The 17330-nt window shown below is 30.8% G+C and overlaps 2 protein-coding genes and 1 long non-coding RNA gene across 4 annotated transcripts in view; 1 reads left to right on the top strand and 2 right to left on the bottom strand.

The window, feature by feature from the left end:
* Positions 1 to 1735: 1735 nt before the first annotated feature.
* LOC111710315 (uncharacterized) lies at positions 1736 to 4034 on the bottom strand. Its single transcript, XR_002767032.1, has 2 exons — positions 3008 to 4034; positions 1736 to 2837 (listed from the first exon to the last, which is right to left on the bottom strand). It is a non-coding gene; the product is annotated as an uncharacterized LOC111710315 (long non-coding RNA).
* Positions 4035 to 5623: 1589 nt separating this feature from the next.
* The window catches only part of LOC111710312 (mitochondrial uncoupling protein 4), a 42231-nt gene continuing 30524 nt past the window's right edge, over positions 5624 to 17330 (bottom strand). For both annotated transcript variants that reach the window (XM_023484373.1, XM_023484372.1), the window contains 4 exons: positions 9579 to 9621; positions 7672 to 7724; positions 6992 to 7041; positions 5624 to 6512 (listed from right to left, as the gene is read on the bottom strand). In XM_023484373.1, coding sequence (XP_023340141.1) covers positions 6403 to 6512; positions 6992 to 7041; positions 7672 to 7724; positions 9579 to 9621 — 256 coding nt within the window. In that variant the 3' untranslated portion in view covers positions 5624 to 6402. The remainder of the gene's footprint in view (positions 6513 to 6991; positions 7042 to 7671; positions 7725 to 9578; positions 9622 to 17330) is intronic.
* On the top strand, positions 10254 to 16765 carry LOC111710313 (malectin). The gene is made up of 10 exons (XM_023484374.1): positions 10254 to 10324; positions 11100 to 11182; positions 11790 to 11913; positions 13156 to 13221; positions 13722 to 13783; positions 13862 to 13930; positions 14006 to 14040; positions 14546 to 14606; positions 15456 to 15533; positions 16224 to 16765. Exons 1-10 carry the CDS (start codon positions 10264 to 10266, stop codon positions 16362 to 16364), a joined length of 780 nt encoding a protein of 259 aa, XP_023340142.1. The 5' UTR covers positions 10254 to 10263; the 3' UTR covers positions 16365 to 16765.

Genomic DNA, 17330 nt, shown 5'->3' with positions numbered 1-17330 from the left:
TTTATTAAAACAAATACTCGCATTTTGTAACTCCAGAAACATTGTAATTAAATCATCCTTGTTTCAGGTTTGAAATATATTTTGCGACTAACAGTTTTAACACATCGGAGAGAGTCCTAGAGAAGCTTAATCACCTTGTGTATGCCTTTACAACACTATCGTAACGAAAGCTAAAATCTAGAAAAATCAAAACGTTGACATCTCTAGCGCATACTTTGTGAACATTTACATGAACTTCTTTTCAAAGGGACTGACCAAATCCATACCGAGTGATAATTTTATTTCCTTTCTATTCTAATCTCTGTTCTGTGCTCAGAAGTGTACAAGTGCTAAATTCTTCTGAAAAAGCTTCAACTTCCTTTAAGGTTTTTGAAATTTTTAAAACAGTTCATGGAAGACAGCTGCATCTGAGGAAAATGTACAAAACTGAAGAGGGAGCAGCATACAGGGATGGAGCGGCTTCAGAGCAGCATACAGGGATGGAGCGGCTTCAGAGCAGCATACAGGGATGGAGCGGCTTCAGAGCAGCATACAGGGATGGAGCGGCTTCAGAGCAGCATACAGGGATGGAGCGGCTTCAGAGGAAGCCAACTTTTTTAACTAGTTAATAAATTAATACAACTTTACTCGAAAGGAAAATGATGAAATTGTTACATGTTAATTACTGTTCAAAGGAATTGAGTTTTTGCCACAAACTCTGATTTTCTAATTTCAATATCGTTGCAACCCAATATCGTACCCTTTTATATTTCAAACTATGAATTCTGTAGGATCAAATAATGTAAGTTTGAAATATCAAAGGTTTAATCATAAGGTTGCAAAGATATAGGTTTTACAAAAACTGAATGTGTGGCAAAGACTCAATTCCTTTGTATTCAAATTCCGAGCATGTCTATTTTTTCTGAGCATACCATATATTACGTAAAACTTGTTTTCTGAGCATACCATATATTACGTAAAACTTGTTTTTTTAAATTTTAAAGTAACAAGTTCATCCTCAAGTTACTTGATAATTTTTTAAAACTCTATAAATAATCAATTTTTATCTTTAAGCCCTTGAGAGCTTATTTCCCGAATTGCTTTTCTTAGCTCAATTTTTAGAAATTAAAAAGAATAATTCAAATGTTTCCATCATTTTCAAAGCACATTTTAGGGCCATAATCTTCTTTTTATATGCTTTAACTATAACTGAAAAGCTGGAAATAATTTTTCCACAAATTAAATTGATCCTGCTTTTTAGTCTTTTCTCCGTATATATCAGCAGCAGTGGAGTACAGTATTTTCTAGAGTGGGTAAATTTAGAGACAGGCGCAGCACACAGAAATTTAGTTTCCACCACCCCAACCGGCAAATTTTATTTTACGCTCAAATGGATGTTTATTAAATTATTGGACAAAGTAAGGTTTGATTTCAATTTTCGGCTCTTCAGAAGCTTAATTAAATACATTTTTGTAATTGCTAAACCAAATGGTATCTCCCCCGGCTCCACTCCCCCTCCTTTCCTAGCTTCAGTAGCTAAAAAAACATCCCGAGTCCGAATTCAATGAATTTGAGCCGCGTCTCAAATCCGCCAAAAACCGGTTTCAATTGAGCGCCGGCTTAAATCTTAAACATTGAATACGATTTTAAGTGTAACCAACCATATTTGAGGCGAGTCTCAAATTTAAGCCACGGCTCAAATTCTTTGAATTCGGCCTCCGAACACCATCCAAATCGTAAAAAAAAATAACTATTATAGGTGACATTATATATATTTAGTTTTAAATACATAAACTATATAATGATCTACTACGTGTACAAAACTTTGCTAAAAATTAGCAAAATTAGTATTTTAAAACAAAAATACAGGATTGGTCAATAAACGCTAAAATATAATGAAAATATTTTCCACTCTTTATGTTTACTAAAGAAACCCTTTACAGTGAACATTCAGTGAAAGCTTTGGAATTTGTTGGCTAAAATTAAACCATGAATTAGAGGCAAGTGGAATTTTTTACAATTAGGGGCAACTTAAGGATATTTTACAGCCCCCCTTGAGGAGTTTCACAACAACATAATATATAAAAATACAGTTTATAATCAAACGACAAAATTTGTTTAAACCAGTGATTTCTGAAGTATCACTACGCGATTCCTCTCTTAAATTAAGTTTAATTAGAATCTTGAGCTATGTACCTTAACGTACATAAAACGTACCTAAACGTATTTAAACGTACAAATCATACAGAAGAATGTACTTTAATTATTCCATTAGAGAAAAAAAGTTTTTCCAGGACTGAAAATTATAATTATAATTATAATTATAATTACAATTATAATTATGATTTGACAACAGTCTTTGGATAAGAACTAGAGAAAAAGAGAATATTTAGAATTGAGGTTCTTCTTCAGTACCTAGAATCTAGATTCCATTCAAAGAATATCTAATCTACCTAGAGTAAAAATATTACACCCCAATGAAAGCCCTTTATTAACTTCTCCTGGAAAATTCTTAATTTTTATTAAAATATTAAAACAGAGAATATTTAATTTCTAGAAACTTTAGAAAAAAAAACTCTTTTTAGACTCCCATGGGAAATATTACTTAACAAGTTATGAAAGATGAAAATGGTTTAAAAAAGAATGTAGTTTTGTATGCACCAGGTATATGTTATTAAACTATATGATAAATATTTATCTTTCTTAGATTACTGTACAATGTACAATTCATGGCTGATTAATAATTGTTTGTGTAATTGATAGCTGGTTATGTAATTGATAGCTGTTTGTGTAATTGATACCTGTTTGTGTAATTGATACCTGTTTGTGTAATTGATACCTGTTTGTGTACTTGATAGCTGTTTGTGTAATTTGTGTAATTGATACCTGTTTGTGTACTTGATAGCTGTTTGTGTAATTGATAGCTGTTTGTGTAATTGATACCTTTGATAGCTGTTTGTGTAATTGATAGCTGTTTGTGTAAGTGATAGCTGTTTGTGTAATTGATACCTGTTTGTGTAATAGATACCTGTTTGTGTAATTGATAGCTGTTTGTGTAAGTGAGAGCTGTTTGTGTAATTGATACCTGTTTGTGTACTGGATAGCTGTTTTCGTGATTTATTACTGTTTGCGTGATTGATTACTGTTTTTGGAGTTGATAACGTACTTTTTGTAAAATAGATAACGTACTGTTTGTGTAATTTGATAACGTACTGTTTGTGTATTAGATAACGTACTGTTTGTTTAATAGATAACGTACTGTTTGTTTAATAGATAACGTACTGTTCGTGTTTTATATAACGTACTGTTCGTGTACTAGATAATGTACTGTTCATGTACTAGATAACGTACTGTTTCGTTTTATTGATGCTGTTTGTGAATTTGACAGCTGTCTGTAACGTGACGGGAGCCTAACGTATTTGAGAGCTGTCAGTGTCTGGAACATGACGTTTGATAATTTGACGGCTCAACCAGTGTTATAAGAGATGATAGCTAAATGTTTTGACAGTTATCTGTGTTATCAGTGTTGCAGCCATCTGTTTTGACTGTTCTCTGTGTTATCAGAGCTGACAGCTACGTATGTTGACAACTCTCTGTGCTATTGTGGTGACAGCTAGCTGTATTGACAGTTGTTGACAGCATTCTGTATTCACAGTTTTCTCTGTTATCTGTGATGACAGCTATTTGTATTGACAGCCTTCTGCATTGACAGCTCATTTGCGTTATCAATATTGACAGCTTTTATTTGACAGAAATATTTGCTAAGAAGCGGAATTTCTTAACAATTGAAGGGACGAATAGAAAATCGTCTTCTATCTTAGAAAAAATCTTCGGTATTTATTTTCAATCTAATTTTACAAATATGATTCCGCGAAACGGAGCAGGCATGAGATGGTCCCAGGGTTGGGAGTAGTTAAGGCGCTACATGGAATACACAACTCATCCCAGACAAGATATAAGTTTAACTCTATCTTTAGTTTTCTCTCACATACATCTCACCTTCAAACAGGAAAACAGAAACTTAAAAAATCAGGGATGAAGTACACGCTGATACATGTTATGATCTTCTCCAGAGTTGGGTATAAAATATGCATAATGTGGTGCAAAACAAATGAGTTCATCAATTCCCAACAAGTCGGAAATAACTATAAATCGAGGAATAAGTAGGCTTTTTTTAAGCAATAAAAAAATAAGCCTCTTCCTAATCTATTCCGAACTGCCAACTCCTCCAAATTATCAAGAGAATAAGTTGAAAACGTCCAAGAAATAAAGAATATAAAAAAGTACAAACAATTTTAAATAATTTCCTGACCTATATCCTCCCAAGTGGGTCCTCATCTACCCCCCTGCCTAAACCTTTAAGTTTGATCATCTTGTTAGGCAAAAACAACTGAAAACTGATAACTAAATAACTAAATAACTAAATAACTAAATAACTAAAGCAGAAAATGATTCTGCTAAACAAGGAGATATTGAATAGAAGGAGTGGGCGATAGGGTTTACGTACACTTTTCTGTGACGTATTTGGACTGCTGAAGAACTAGTTTTTGCCTAACAACAATAACAAAGGCAGCCGATCTAATGTAAACAAACATGAGTAAGTAAACTGTGAAAGTAGTATTATCTTGTGAAAAAAGATTGTGAAAGTTAAGGATTTTAGTTTTATACGAAAAGGACCTTATTACAGAGATATTTTCAATAAAATTCAAGGTTATCCTGCCCCCCCCCCTAGATGTCCGTTTATAATTTGTGTTATTGTTTACAATCTTTATTATTGTTGTTACGCAAAAACTAGTTCTTCAGCAGTTTAAAAACGTCACAGCAAAGTATACGGAAACCCTATCGCCCCCTCCTTCTATTCAATATCTCCTTGCTGCTAAATCAGATCACAAATCAGAACCACATAGAATGTAGGAACAGGATGTCTACAACAAAATTCAGAACCATTAATATATATTGGTGGTTATAGGGACGTACAAAAACTTCTTTCTCTTTCAAAATTCAACCAAGAGCATGATGGAAAAGTGAAGCAAAGGAAAGAACAAGAGTGAAGTACAGGAAATGAAGTACAACAAGAACTGTGACAGGGTATGTATACAGACGTGTTGGCACCCTGTTTAATTGTGTTGACCATTATCTATTTACTTTAAATATATTATTAAAAACTAATTTTTTTTAAAATAAAAAGTTATTTCTTCCCCTTTTTGTGCTTTTAAAATTACCAAAGATGTGAATGATTTCGTTAAAATTAGACACTTTCGGTTTTAATTTAAAAATTTTAGTTTTAAGGATCAAACTTGTAAAAATAGGTTGACAACTGTTGAGAAATTCCACTTCTTTTTGAATAAGACTAAATCTTTGAAGAAATCTGGCTGATAGTAGATAATACCCGCATAATTGACAGCTCTCTGGCAATAAGCTCGAATGTAATTATACTTTTTTGACAGTTAATGAACAATATCTGTATTTCCTATATATATATATATATATGTCGCATAGGGAATACAAATAATAAGTTGTAAACAAAAATATTAGTAATTACAAACCATGTACCAATGAGAGTAAAAATGTTATTGTAATGTTACACAGACGCCTTAACCACTAAAAAATAACATAATTTTAAATGGTATACATACGTGACACATGTGTGCAAATTGTTTATTAATGAAATGGTAATAGGAACGACACAGTACTGTACTGTACTGTACTGTACTGAACCATGTAACAACATGTTCGATAATGAAGTGAATGATAAAAAAGCTTTTTATGTGATGACAATTACTTGCTTAAAGAGTGTCTGCGAAAAATGAAAAGGGGCATAGGCTTATGTCGAAAAATATTCGATGGTGGTTGCTACTAATGTTACTTCTATCTGTTGAAGAACGTAACGTCCATACAAATTCAGAAGGTTGCATTTTTCGACTCGGATCGTTAAAAAATCAATGTAATTCCAAACAAGTCATTCAGATATTACAACCTATAATCATCAATAAGGAAAATTCTATAGAACTTGATGTGCAAGGTCCACACATTATATATTAAGTTGCTTATAATACAGACAGTTGCAGTACAATAAACATAAAACACATTATTCATCTATCAATATATAAACAAAAGTTGACCAATTGATGGTTTATTCATATGAGTTGTGCTTTTAAATATCCACATTTTCACGTTTTAATAATGTCGGTAATTGTCTTATATTTTAAAAGAAAAATTGATTGTTAAAAACGTTCTCTTCTATGATTGGACCCAGGATTTAACACGCGCCTAAAGCTTGTTAATTATTTAATATTTCCATCAAGTCTGAGCATATCTAAACTCTAATCTGATATAAGAATATTTCAATTGATTGAATCATAAAAACGTGTAATAAAAGCTCTAAACTGGTTTTAAAAACCAAACAACATCTTGGCGTCCAGATCACCAGGCTTTTGCCCCAAATGACCGTCTGATCTGTTCGTAAGAAAGCCAGAATGTGAGAGACCAGGGAGCCATTCGTAGCCAACAAGGCAGGAATCCTTTATACACAGCTGAAATATTAAAATACTATAATAAGTGTCAATTTGTTTAAATACTAGAAAAAAGGAAATTTTGTTTAAAATACTAAAAAAATTGTCATTTTATTTAAAAATTCTAGAAAAAATGTTAATTTTGTTAAAAGTACTATGAAAAATATCAATTTTGTCTAAAATACTATGAAAAAATATCTATAAAAAAGTAAGTATTGTTTAAAAAAAGTTGATTTTGTTTAAAATACTAAAAAAAGGTAAATATTATTTAAAATACTTTAAAATACTGAAAAAAAAGAAATATTATTTAAAATACTTTAAAATACTAAAAAAAGGTAAATATTATTTGAAATACTTTAAAATACTAAAAAAGGTCAATATTTTTTAAAATATTTTAAAACACTGAAAAAAATTTAAAATTTTGTTAAAAAAATGTTAACTTAAAAATAAATTGTAAAAAAAACTAAAAAAATGTCAAAATACTAAAAACTTATACCAACCTAGGAATCCTTCTCCCTGTACGGTTTGACGGAGACAGTCAAAAGAATTCCTTGATAAAAGTTTTCTTCAGATTTGAAGAGTTATTTTTAAATTAATGTTTTCCCTAGAAGTTCAAAAAAGATAAAATAAAACTTTGCTTTAAAAATGAGAGGGTATTTTTTGTCAAAGTAATTTAATTTAAAGATTAGACGCTTCTTAATTTTTTTTGAAAACTAGTCTGAAAATCTGGAGTGCATTCACAGAAAACTACAAAATCACTCTTGAGTAAGAAGAAGTATCAAATGTATTTCATGAACAGACATTTTTTTAACAATTTATTATTTTTGAATTTTTAATCTTATAAATTGGATACAGTTGATTCTTCTTCTTGTCATCGTTTCTCTCTTTCCTTTTCTTTTCCTTTTGTTGACTGACCCTGATTCTCATAATTTTGAAAGAAAAAAAATTTATCGAAACCAGTTTGTATGGGACATTCTGCTCCATTTTAGATATAGTTTTTTTCCAGTTTTATTGTCTAACTGAAGAATGCTTGACTTGAAAAGCTGATTAGAGGTTAATGCAGACATTAAAAGTTAAAAAAATTACATGAATTCTACTAAATATACTTAAATGTTGTTTTGTACAATCTATTGAAAATATAGATTGAAAGGAAATATTTTTTAGTTGAAAACTTTAATTCCTGTAGAGGGTTCCCCGTCCGTTCCCATCTGTTGGTTGGTTCATCATCCGAGCCTGCAGATTAAACAATTCTTTAAAGGGACTGTAAACATAATTTCAAGTGACCCTCCATGCAAACATGGTAATGCTTGATTTACAACGGTACCCTTAACAGCTGTATCTGATCAAGCTTGAAATATAGATATCATTGTTTTTGTTTCTTTAAACTGTTTATTTTTGTTTGCGGGTTGTTGCTTATCAAGTATCAACGGAGAAACTACGGCCCCTCTGCATGATGGGTCACTGGAATTTACGCTTACAGTCCCCTTAAAAGAACGCAGTTATAAGGTTTACAATTGTGCTTTTTTCCATTAATGTATTTTCATTCTTTTCCATTAAATTCTGTAATTAATTTGATATTAAACTTTACAAATCTGTAACTATAAAGCTTCATAACGCTCAATAACGCTCCATAACGCTCAATAACGCTCTATAACGCTCAATAACGCTCTATACTCAACGACATTGACGAAAAATAATATCTACGCGATTAGCGCGCAACTGTGGAAGAAAAATTACTCGAAGACGCATGAGGAAATAAAAAATTCGCGCAATATGTTAAAAATTAAATCAATGATACAACAAGATCTTTAATCGTGAAATATACACGCTTATGAAACTGAATAAAATTTAAATTTTAATATTGAAAAGCTTGGAAACCAAGCCTTGCCTAAAAACCAAACTTTATCAATCATCTAAACTCAGAATTTAAAAACCAAGCTAAGAACATTCCCGTGATTCTACCGAGTTCACCAATACAAATTTGAGGCAAAGGATTAAAAGGTTCCATAGTTAAGCTCGGACATACAAATAAAGAGAACATGTTCACAATTAATTTAGAAGATGGGCGCGAAGCGCCCTCTAAGGCTAGTATGTATAGATTACAAATTAATTTACTACATTATATAATATATATATTACAGATTAATTCAGTTTTCACTTTGAAAAGTCGATGTGGAGAAGGGCTTTTCCTCCAACTAAGATTTTAGTCATAGCTCTGGATAAAGGAATTGAGTCTTTGCCACAAACTCTTTGCAACCTGATGGTGTAAATTCTTGATATTTTAAACGTAGACATTTTGAACTTACAGAATTCATAGTTTAAAATATCAAAGGTCTACGACATCGCTTTACAAAGATGTAGAAATAAAAAAATTTAGAGTTTGTGGCAAAAACTCTTTTCGTTTCTAGTGCTCAAATTAACAGCTAATCCAGAAATGCTAGAAGAAGAACTGGTTTTACTAACTGCTATAAAATTGTCCATGTTGTTTAAAATATCTATTCTATAGAGCACATAGAGTAAAAGGAAAATACTTATAAAAACATAAATCTTGAGGTTTCATGATCTAAAATATAAAAAAAAATTCCATTAACTATGTAATAAGAAGCTTAATAGTATTATAAGTGCTCGCATTAGCAGATAAATGAATATGTTATATATTATTCATAAACCCAAATTTACCATACACTGATAGGCAATTTTACTAATGCAATCGACTTTCGATTTCAATTTTAATTTATATCAAGCTTTAAACAGCATGGATACACATAAATATAGACGTCAAGAGAAGCTATCGATTAAAAAGATCGAAAGTTACGTAAAAAAGTCGTCTTCATTGTATTTATATATTCGCCTACCACTGTATCCGAAATCTTTACAACCTAATCATGTAAATCTTTAATATTTCAAAATTACATTATTTGATCCGACAGAATTGAAAGTTTGAAATATCTACGGTCTACGACATTGGGCTGCAAAGATAAAGAGATTAGAAAATCACAATTTGTGATGAAGACTCAATTCCTTTTTTTTACTTTTATAGAAATTAAGAACAAATTTTATTAATCAATTTTTATTGATATTATTTACCTTGATGACGTCAGCTGGTGTTCCCATCACAGCCCCAACCAATCTAAAATATTCAAATCTTTAATCACTGAATATCAGTATTCAACATTGCAGAACAAGGAACTATTGTATGAAATAGTGATGACCTCGAAATCCATACTGGACACCTTTTATTTAAGTGACAAAGTTGTCAGCAGAGTTAACAAAATCCTTCCAGGACTTTAGAAGAAACGTATTGGGACTTTTTTAAGGGCTTAACAGAATATAAGTCAAAACTTATGAGTTGTTAATCCTGGAATCAAGCAGTTACCCGTATCTTGTGTAGTCCTATTGATTATATTAATATCCCGTGGTCGTACCCGGAAAATTCAGGCATAAAGCACTAAACCCTCAAATCTAAAAATTGTCATCGAGGATATCGAGCTCAAGCATTGTTGTTGACGGTTAGAAACGAGATTCTCAGTCGTTGAAGGATATTTATTTCCCAACAATATTTCCCTGATTACAACAGCAGACACATAAATAAATATGCATAGTATGCATAACATAAATATGCGTTTCATTTGGTTCGTAATATTGAACATTTGGTTCGTAATATTGAACATTTGGTTCGTTTTGGGTCCAAAAATCGTATACTAGGACAGACCCAAAACAAGTTTAAAAATCCTTTTTAATTTAATTATTTTTATTTTCTTTCCAGATTAAAATGGTGAGCACTGTACCTCTCCTTGGAGTTCTTCTACTCCTTGGTCAAACTGTTGGATTAGGTAAACAATATAGATTGATTGATTGATTGATTAACGTATATGCTCTATAACCATGTCACGAGACAGTTTCATACAGGGTGTCCCAATAAACATGGGATTTCAGTGACGAATTCGATATCGTCTTTTCAAATAATTCTTTGATTTAGTATAGTGATACCTACTGAGAAAGCTGTAATCTGTAAGAGTTTCGTCTGCTATGTTCATATTTTGTTTGTTTATGTTTTGACTGCATACGGTTGTACTTAGAAAAACAAGAAAATTGCAGTATACAAACAGAGTAAACTTGTCCGTCTCCACTGTTCATCTTTCGGAGACATTATAGACACATCTTTACAGTCTTTTAGTCTTTTCATAAAATAAACTATAGCAAACATATTGATATTATGGCTTTTAAAAATAGGTATTACAATGCTAATCATAACAAAAAAATATCAAAAAAATTGACCTTATGCCACCCCCAGGGTACCCAGGGGTTCCAAAAAAAATTCAGCTAATTGGTTGTTTGGCCAGCTAATTCTAACAAAAATATAAATATATATATACTGGCTCGAGAGCCCGGTATTCTCCGTTAAATTCCTAAAAAATCTAATATGGTTTAGCCTAGTTATGTTTACCGACATTCTTCTCTGAGGTTTTAATGATTTCTCACAGCCAAATAATAAAATCAATTAGGGAAAAAGGAAATGTTTGAAATTTTCGATTTATTTTCTGTAGAAATAAATACTATCTTCACATTAAATCACTATAAATGAATTGAAAGATAACTTATGTTTAGGAGATATTATCTATGCTGTTAACTGTGGTGGTGAAGCTCATACTGATATCTTTGGAGTCCATTATGAGAAAGATACTAACAAGGTTAATTTATTATTTTTAATGGTTTTCAGAACATTTGAAAATACACTGTAGACCCCACTTCACACCAAAGTTTTAAAGGGACTGTTCTACATAATTTTCAAATTGTTGAGTGTCATTTCTGATTCTCAAAAGTGCCCTTCAAACTTTTGATTTACTAAAAATTGATAATTCAATTGTGGATTCTTTTTGCAAGTGATTTGCGCCTTTATGCCTCAGAGACATGCATGAAATTAACAAAATGCAACACTTTTTAATATAAAAAAAACAGCAATGTTCATCTCATTCTTAGTCAGACCTCCAGGTTTAAAGTTTACTCACTTAGTCACTCGAAATAAAGACTTCAGTCCCCTATATACCATGAATTGATGTTAGTTTAATAAAACATTGAATAAAAAGATTGATATCCAACCTTTGCTAAGATTAATCTGAGTTCTCTTAGGAACATTACGACATAAATATCTTTAGATTAAATTCATCAAGTTTGTAATTAACTTTTCATAATTACAAATCAAGTTTTCATACTTACAACAGATCAAACAAAACTTAGTTAAATAGTTCTGAGTTGGTTAATTATGTTAAATCTGGAATTGTAAATACTGCTACTTAGGTTGGGGTTCCCTCAGATTACGGGAAACAGTTAATGATTGGTCGAATACCCCAACAGGACCAGATCCTTTACCAGACAGAGAGATACAATCCACAAACATTTGGCTATGATATGCCAGTTTCAGGTCAGTTTAGATCCTTTACCAGACAGAGAGATAGAATGCCCTGACTTTGACTATGATATGCCAGTTTCAGGTCAGTTTAGATCCTTTACCAGACAGAGAGATATAATTCCCTGACTTCCGACTATGATATGCCAGTTTCAGATCAGTTTAGATCCTTTACCAGACAGAGAGATAGAATCCCCTGACATTTGGCTATGATATGCCAGTTCCAGATCAGTTCAGATTCTTTACCAGACAGAGAGATAGAATTCCCTGACATTTGGTTATGATATGCCAGTTCCAGATCAGTTCAGATTCTTTACCAGACAGAGAGATAGAATTCCCTGACATTTGGTTATGATATGCCAGTTCCAGATCAGTTCAGATTCTTTACCAGACAGAGAGATAGAATTCCCTGACATTTGGCTATGATATGCCAGTTCCAGATTATTTTAGATTTTTTACCAGACAGAGAGATATAATTACCTAGTTTTGGTATGCTAGTTTTAGGTCGGTTTAGATCCTTTACCAGACAGAGAGATAAAATTCCCTGACATTTGGCTATGATATGCCAGTTTCAAATCAGTTTAGATTCTTTACCAGACAGAGGGATATAATTCCCTGACATTTAGCTATGATATGCCAGTTTCAGGTCAGTTTAGATCCTTTACCAGACAGAGAGATATAATTCCCTGGCATTTAGCTATAATATGTCAGTTTCAGGTCAGTTTAGATCCATTACCAGACAGAGAGATATAATTCCCTGACATTTAGCTATGATATACCAGTTTCAGATCAGTTTAAATCCTTACCCTGACAGAGAGATAAAATCCCCTGACATGTGGCATGGATAAACAAAATGATGTAGGACTTAATTGAAAAAAGGGATTAACCACCAGCCATTTAAGATAAATTTTGTGCAAAAATAGGAATAGACAGGACTTTTAATTGCTTCATTAGTTTTAAAATAACCTAAATATTAGAATTTAATATAACTGACAACAAAAGTAAACAGTTGGTCTTCAATTACAGATGTTCAGATACAAAATAATTTGGATTATTGTAATTACCTGAAGGGGTGTAGCAATAGATGTAATTTCAATAAATAGTATTTATAGTTTCATATTTGATAAGGTGATAGGTATTTTTCTATAAATATTTCACAGAGTTGGACACTAATATTTTCAACTGCAACCACTTTATTATTAATTATGGTTTAATTAAGGAAGTAGTTTTATATAAAATTACATTTTTCCTACTTAGATGATGGAAACTATCTTCTGGTTCTGAAGATGAGTGAGGTCTACTTCAACGCGCCAAATATGAAAGGAAAATAATCAGATTTTTAACAAACAAATATAAAAGGTCAAAAGAAACACCTTATATAACCATCAAAGGGAATCATTGAAGATTAATTTAAATGTTTAATCTTTTATATTATAACCTATTGAGACGTACTGAATTTACTGAAGCTTTCATTCTATGCGTTACCATTTATTAACCATCAAACAATTGATAAAGCCAGAAATTTGAAATTGAATTTGAATGATGTTATTTCTTTTGATTTATGGCCAGCCTAATACTAAATGCATAGAAAATGTATATTTATTCCTTATCTAATAAAAGTCATGCAAAACTTAAGCATTATAATATAATTCAAAATAAAAAAAATGCATAGAAAGGTTCCCTCAAAAGTATATATTTATAAGAATTAGTGTTTGTGATTACAGTAGGACAGAGTTAAAAATAATTATTAATCTTATCCTCTTCAAGTCTAGTTTTGCATTTTAAAAAATGACTGAAAACTAATCTGATTTTATCTCTTAAAGTATTTGACGTGGTGTTAAATGGAGATTTAACTGTTGTCTCAGATCTTGACATATTTGAAAGGGTGAGGGCAGTTTGTTTGTTCATAAAATAAATGGATTAAAAAAATATTTTTTCATGTTTAATTCTTTACTTTGTCAAGGTTGGACGAGGGGTAGCCCATGACGAGTACATAGAGTTTGAAATTGAAGACAACAAGATACTTTATCAGGTTTGAAAAACATGATTTAAATTAGAAATTTAAAATATTGTTGACAAAGTTCTGACAGAAAAATGTGTTCTTCAGGGAGAGGAATCAGAAATACGAGCTGGAATGATCAGGAAAATAATAATAATGATAATTAATAATAATATTAATAATAATAATATTTTAATGATAATTCTTCAACTGTGCTATGAGGTTTCTATGAGGGTAAATAACGCTTAAAAGTTTTCTTAGACAAGCCCAATTTGCGTTAGTAATATTTAAACTATAAATTTTGTTAGATCAAATAGTCTCAGTTTGAAATATCAAATGCAAAAATACAGAAATAAAAAAAATTGAGTTCTTGGGTCAATTCTTTGTAATTTTGTTTTCATTTTTTTGGGTAATCATCATTTGAAGCCTTGTAAAATGAATACATTAAAAGATTTGATTGTGATGAAGATATCAGGAATTAAATCATTTAAAAATAATCCCAACTATTTATGACTTCTCAAACATTTCTGACTGCTTAAAGAGTGAGAAGGGTAAAATTATCTTTTATATTAAATGTCAAAATGGAGATGATACAAAAAATAAAAAGAACTGAAATTAGGTGAATAAAATATATTATTGTCTTAACAGGGTTGAGTTTATCAAGAGCTATAGAGACAACCCTAAAATAAATGCAATTGCTCTAATGAAGGTAATAAAATATTTGTTAAAGGGAGTGTTCGCGAAAAATGAAAGTGGGTATAGGCTTAATGCGATAAAAAAGTGCTTTTGATCGCTAATAATCTTACTTCTATCTGTTGCGTCTATAAGGAGAAAATTGTTAAAAACGTCTCATACCGCATAACTTAGTGCCCATACAAATTGAGAAAATTGCAACATATCACTTAGACCGTAAAAAAATCAATTTAATTTCAAACAAATCATTCAGATATTACAACCTATAGTTAAATTAATTTGTTTTTAATTTGATTATATTTCTTGTCGCTTGCGCAACTATCTAAGAATGCCGCGGACCACTCACATTTATAGAAATCCGTTAAAACGTTTTGTAAAAAAATAAAATATTATAAAATATAAACTATACAAATGTGGCGAAAGATAATCGATGAATATATGTTGTAATATCTGAATGATTTGTTTGAAATTAAATTGATTTTTTACGGTCTAAGTTGTATGTTGCAATTTTCTGAATTTGTATGGGCGCTAAGTTATTCGGTATGAGACGTCTTTAAAAATTTTCTCCTTATAGACGCAACAGATAGCGATCAAAAGCGCTTTTTTATCGCATTAAGCCTATACCCCCTTTCATTTTTCGCGAACACTCCCTTTCAACCAACCATATTTTCAGTGCTTTATTTTGAAAAGTTAGGACAGTGAAAAAGTTTTCCAGCATTTCATTCCTTTTAAACTTTTAACTAGCATTGTATTAAAACTTAAAAATGGAAGTTACTAATTAGACAAACCGGCAGAATTATAATTCGCCATTTTTGGGGAAAATAACTTTAAAAACCTCTGCTCATGCTGTAATGAATATATCTAGGGAAAATTAGAAGATTGGCCCCAATTGGCCCCCCTTCCCCTAGAACCTGAGGAGGAGGAAATTAATGAAGATCTTAAGGTAAGCGCCATTTTCTTATTTATAAAATAAAGCTTTCCGCTCATATGAGAATGAGATCTATATCTAGGGACGCTATGTAATATATATAAGAAAATAAGTATTTAACACATGATTTGAAGTTTTATTGTATCCTTACTTATATATTATATAAGTATAAAAGATGCTGCTGAAAAATGTCCAACATGAAACACAGTGTCTTGCAATAACCAATCTTAATAAACATTAGAACATGTTCTAGACTTATTTTAAGAAGATGTATATATATATATATATATTTAAGAAGATGTATATATATATATATATTTAGAAAATAAGTATTTAAAACATGATTTGAAGTTTTATTGTACATATATATGTAAATGTTAGCTATAGTTGTCCAAACTGCAAGACCAAATTGGCTGAAATTTTAATAGGAAGCCCATGGATGACAAAGGTTTAAAAAATGGATTTTAGAAAAATTTAAATTTTTTCCATTGTTTTTAAAATTCCACTGGCAATGCTGGGCACTTCAGCTAGTATCTGATTTAATCAAAATAATTTTTAAAATATTTTTTAATACTGGGTTATAGTTATAGGTTAGAAAATATTTAATTCTTTCATAAATATTAAAAAAAAAATAGGATAAACAAAATTCCTTATTTTGAAAAGCAATTATATTCTAGACGATTGCTAAATCTAAATTATATTCAGGAATCCACTAGTAAGCGAAGAAACCCCAGTGGTCCCCGTGTAAACGACCCTTATGCAGAGGAAGATTCAAGCTTTCTTCTACCAGTCTTTGTAGCTATAGGAGCATTTATACCAATCCTTGTCTGCTTATGCAAAATTTGAGCTTGTCTTTTTAGTTTAATATGTATCAGTTAGTTTTAATTAATGTGAACTTAAATATTAAATGATATATAAGTTACAATATTTAACCTTTTTCATTGATTTGAGGTAAAATAGCAAAACAAACATTGTTCCCATAACTTTTTTTTTGGAAAGTTATCGTAATAATTAGAAAATAATACCTTAATTTCAATCTAAAACCCATCATACAATAGTGTAACATTTATGCCATTTACTTTTCAATTGATTTCTGCTTATTTATGACGTATAAATATCTCATAATTGAATGATAGAAACTATCATAAGCTAAAACAGAAATTCAACAATATTAAACAAAAACTGTTCACTCTGGTATGGGACCAATTTCTATCTAAGATCATCGAAATATAAAGGGCATTTTTTCAGTTGTGAAACTTTTGTATACTTGTTATTATTTGTCTGGCTGTTTATTATATCATCTCTTTGCTCCCAGTATTATACAGAAGTCAGAACTATTGAGTTGTGAATCTTGGGATCAAGCATTGATCTCAAGTCTCCATCATTTGATTTCTCTTTGATCATACCCTGCAGGGATAAATTCAAGCTTTTATCCACAGATTTAAAAGTACCCGCATGGATTATCGAGATCAAGTATTTAAGATAAATGATACTTCACATTTCCGACCTCTGTTCTAATTGGATCTCAACTTTACAACAAATAAACTTGTTTTTAATAAAGAAAAATGTCTCCATTTGTTAACAATTATATTCCATCCCATTAGCTTTATATCAAGATGCAAAAACGTTTTGAATCAAGAGACTTGAGATGCAAAACAAAATTATAAATTATCAACTGATCCATTATACAACTCATGAACAAAGTACTTAAACATCACCCAGGAATCATAAGTGAAACTAACCTTTTATTCAATCTATGAAAGTTCAATAAATCTAAATGGTTTCTAGTTTTCTTGAGTCTTTACTACAAAC

This window comes from Eurytemora carolleeae, unplaced genomic scaffold (genome assembly GCF_000591075.1).
Source record: "Eurytemora carolleeae unplaced genomic scaffold, Eaff_2.0 scaffold1039, whole genome shotgun sequence".
In the NCBI taxonomy this organism is placed as follows: domain Eukaryota; kingdom Metazoa; phylum Arthropoda; class Copepoda; order Calanoida; family Temoridae; genus Eurytemora; species Eurytemora carolleeae.
Note: the sequence above shows the minus strand (reverse complement) of the source record. Positions and strands in the feature narration are given on the sequence as shown.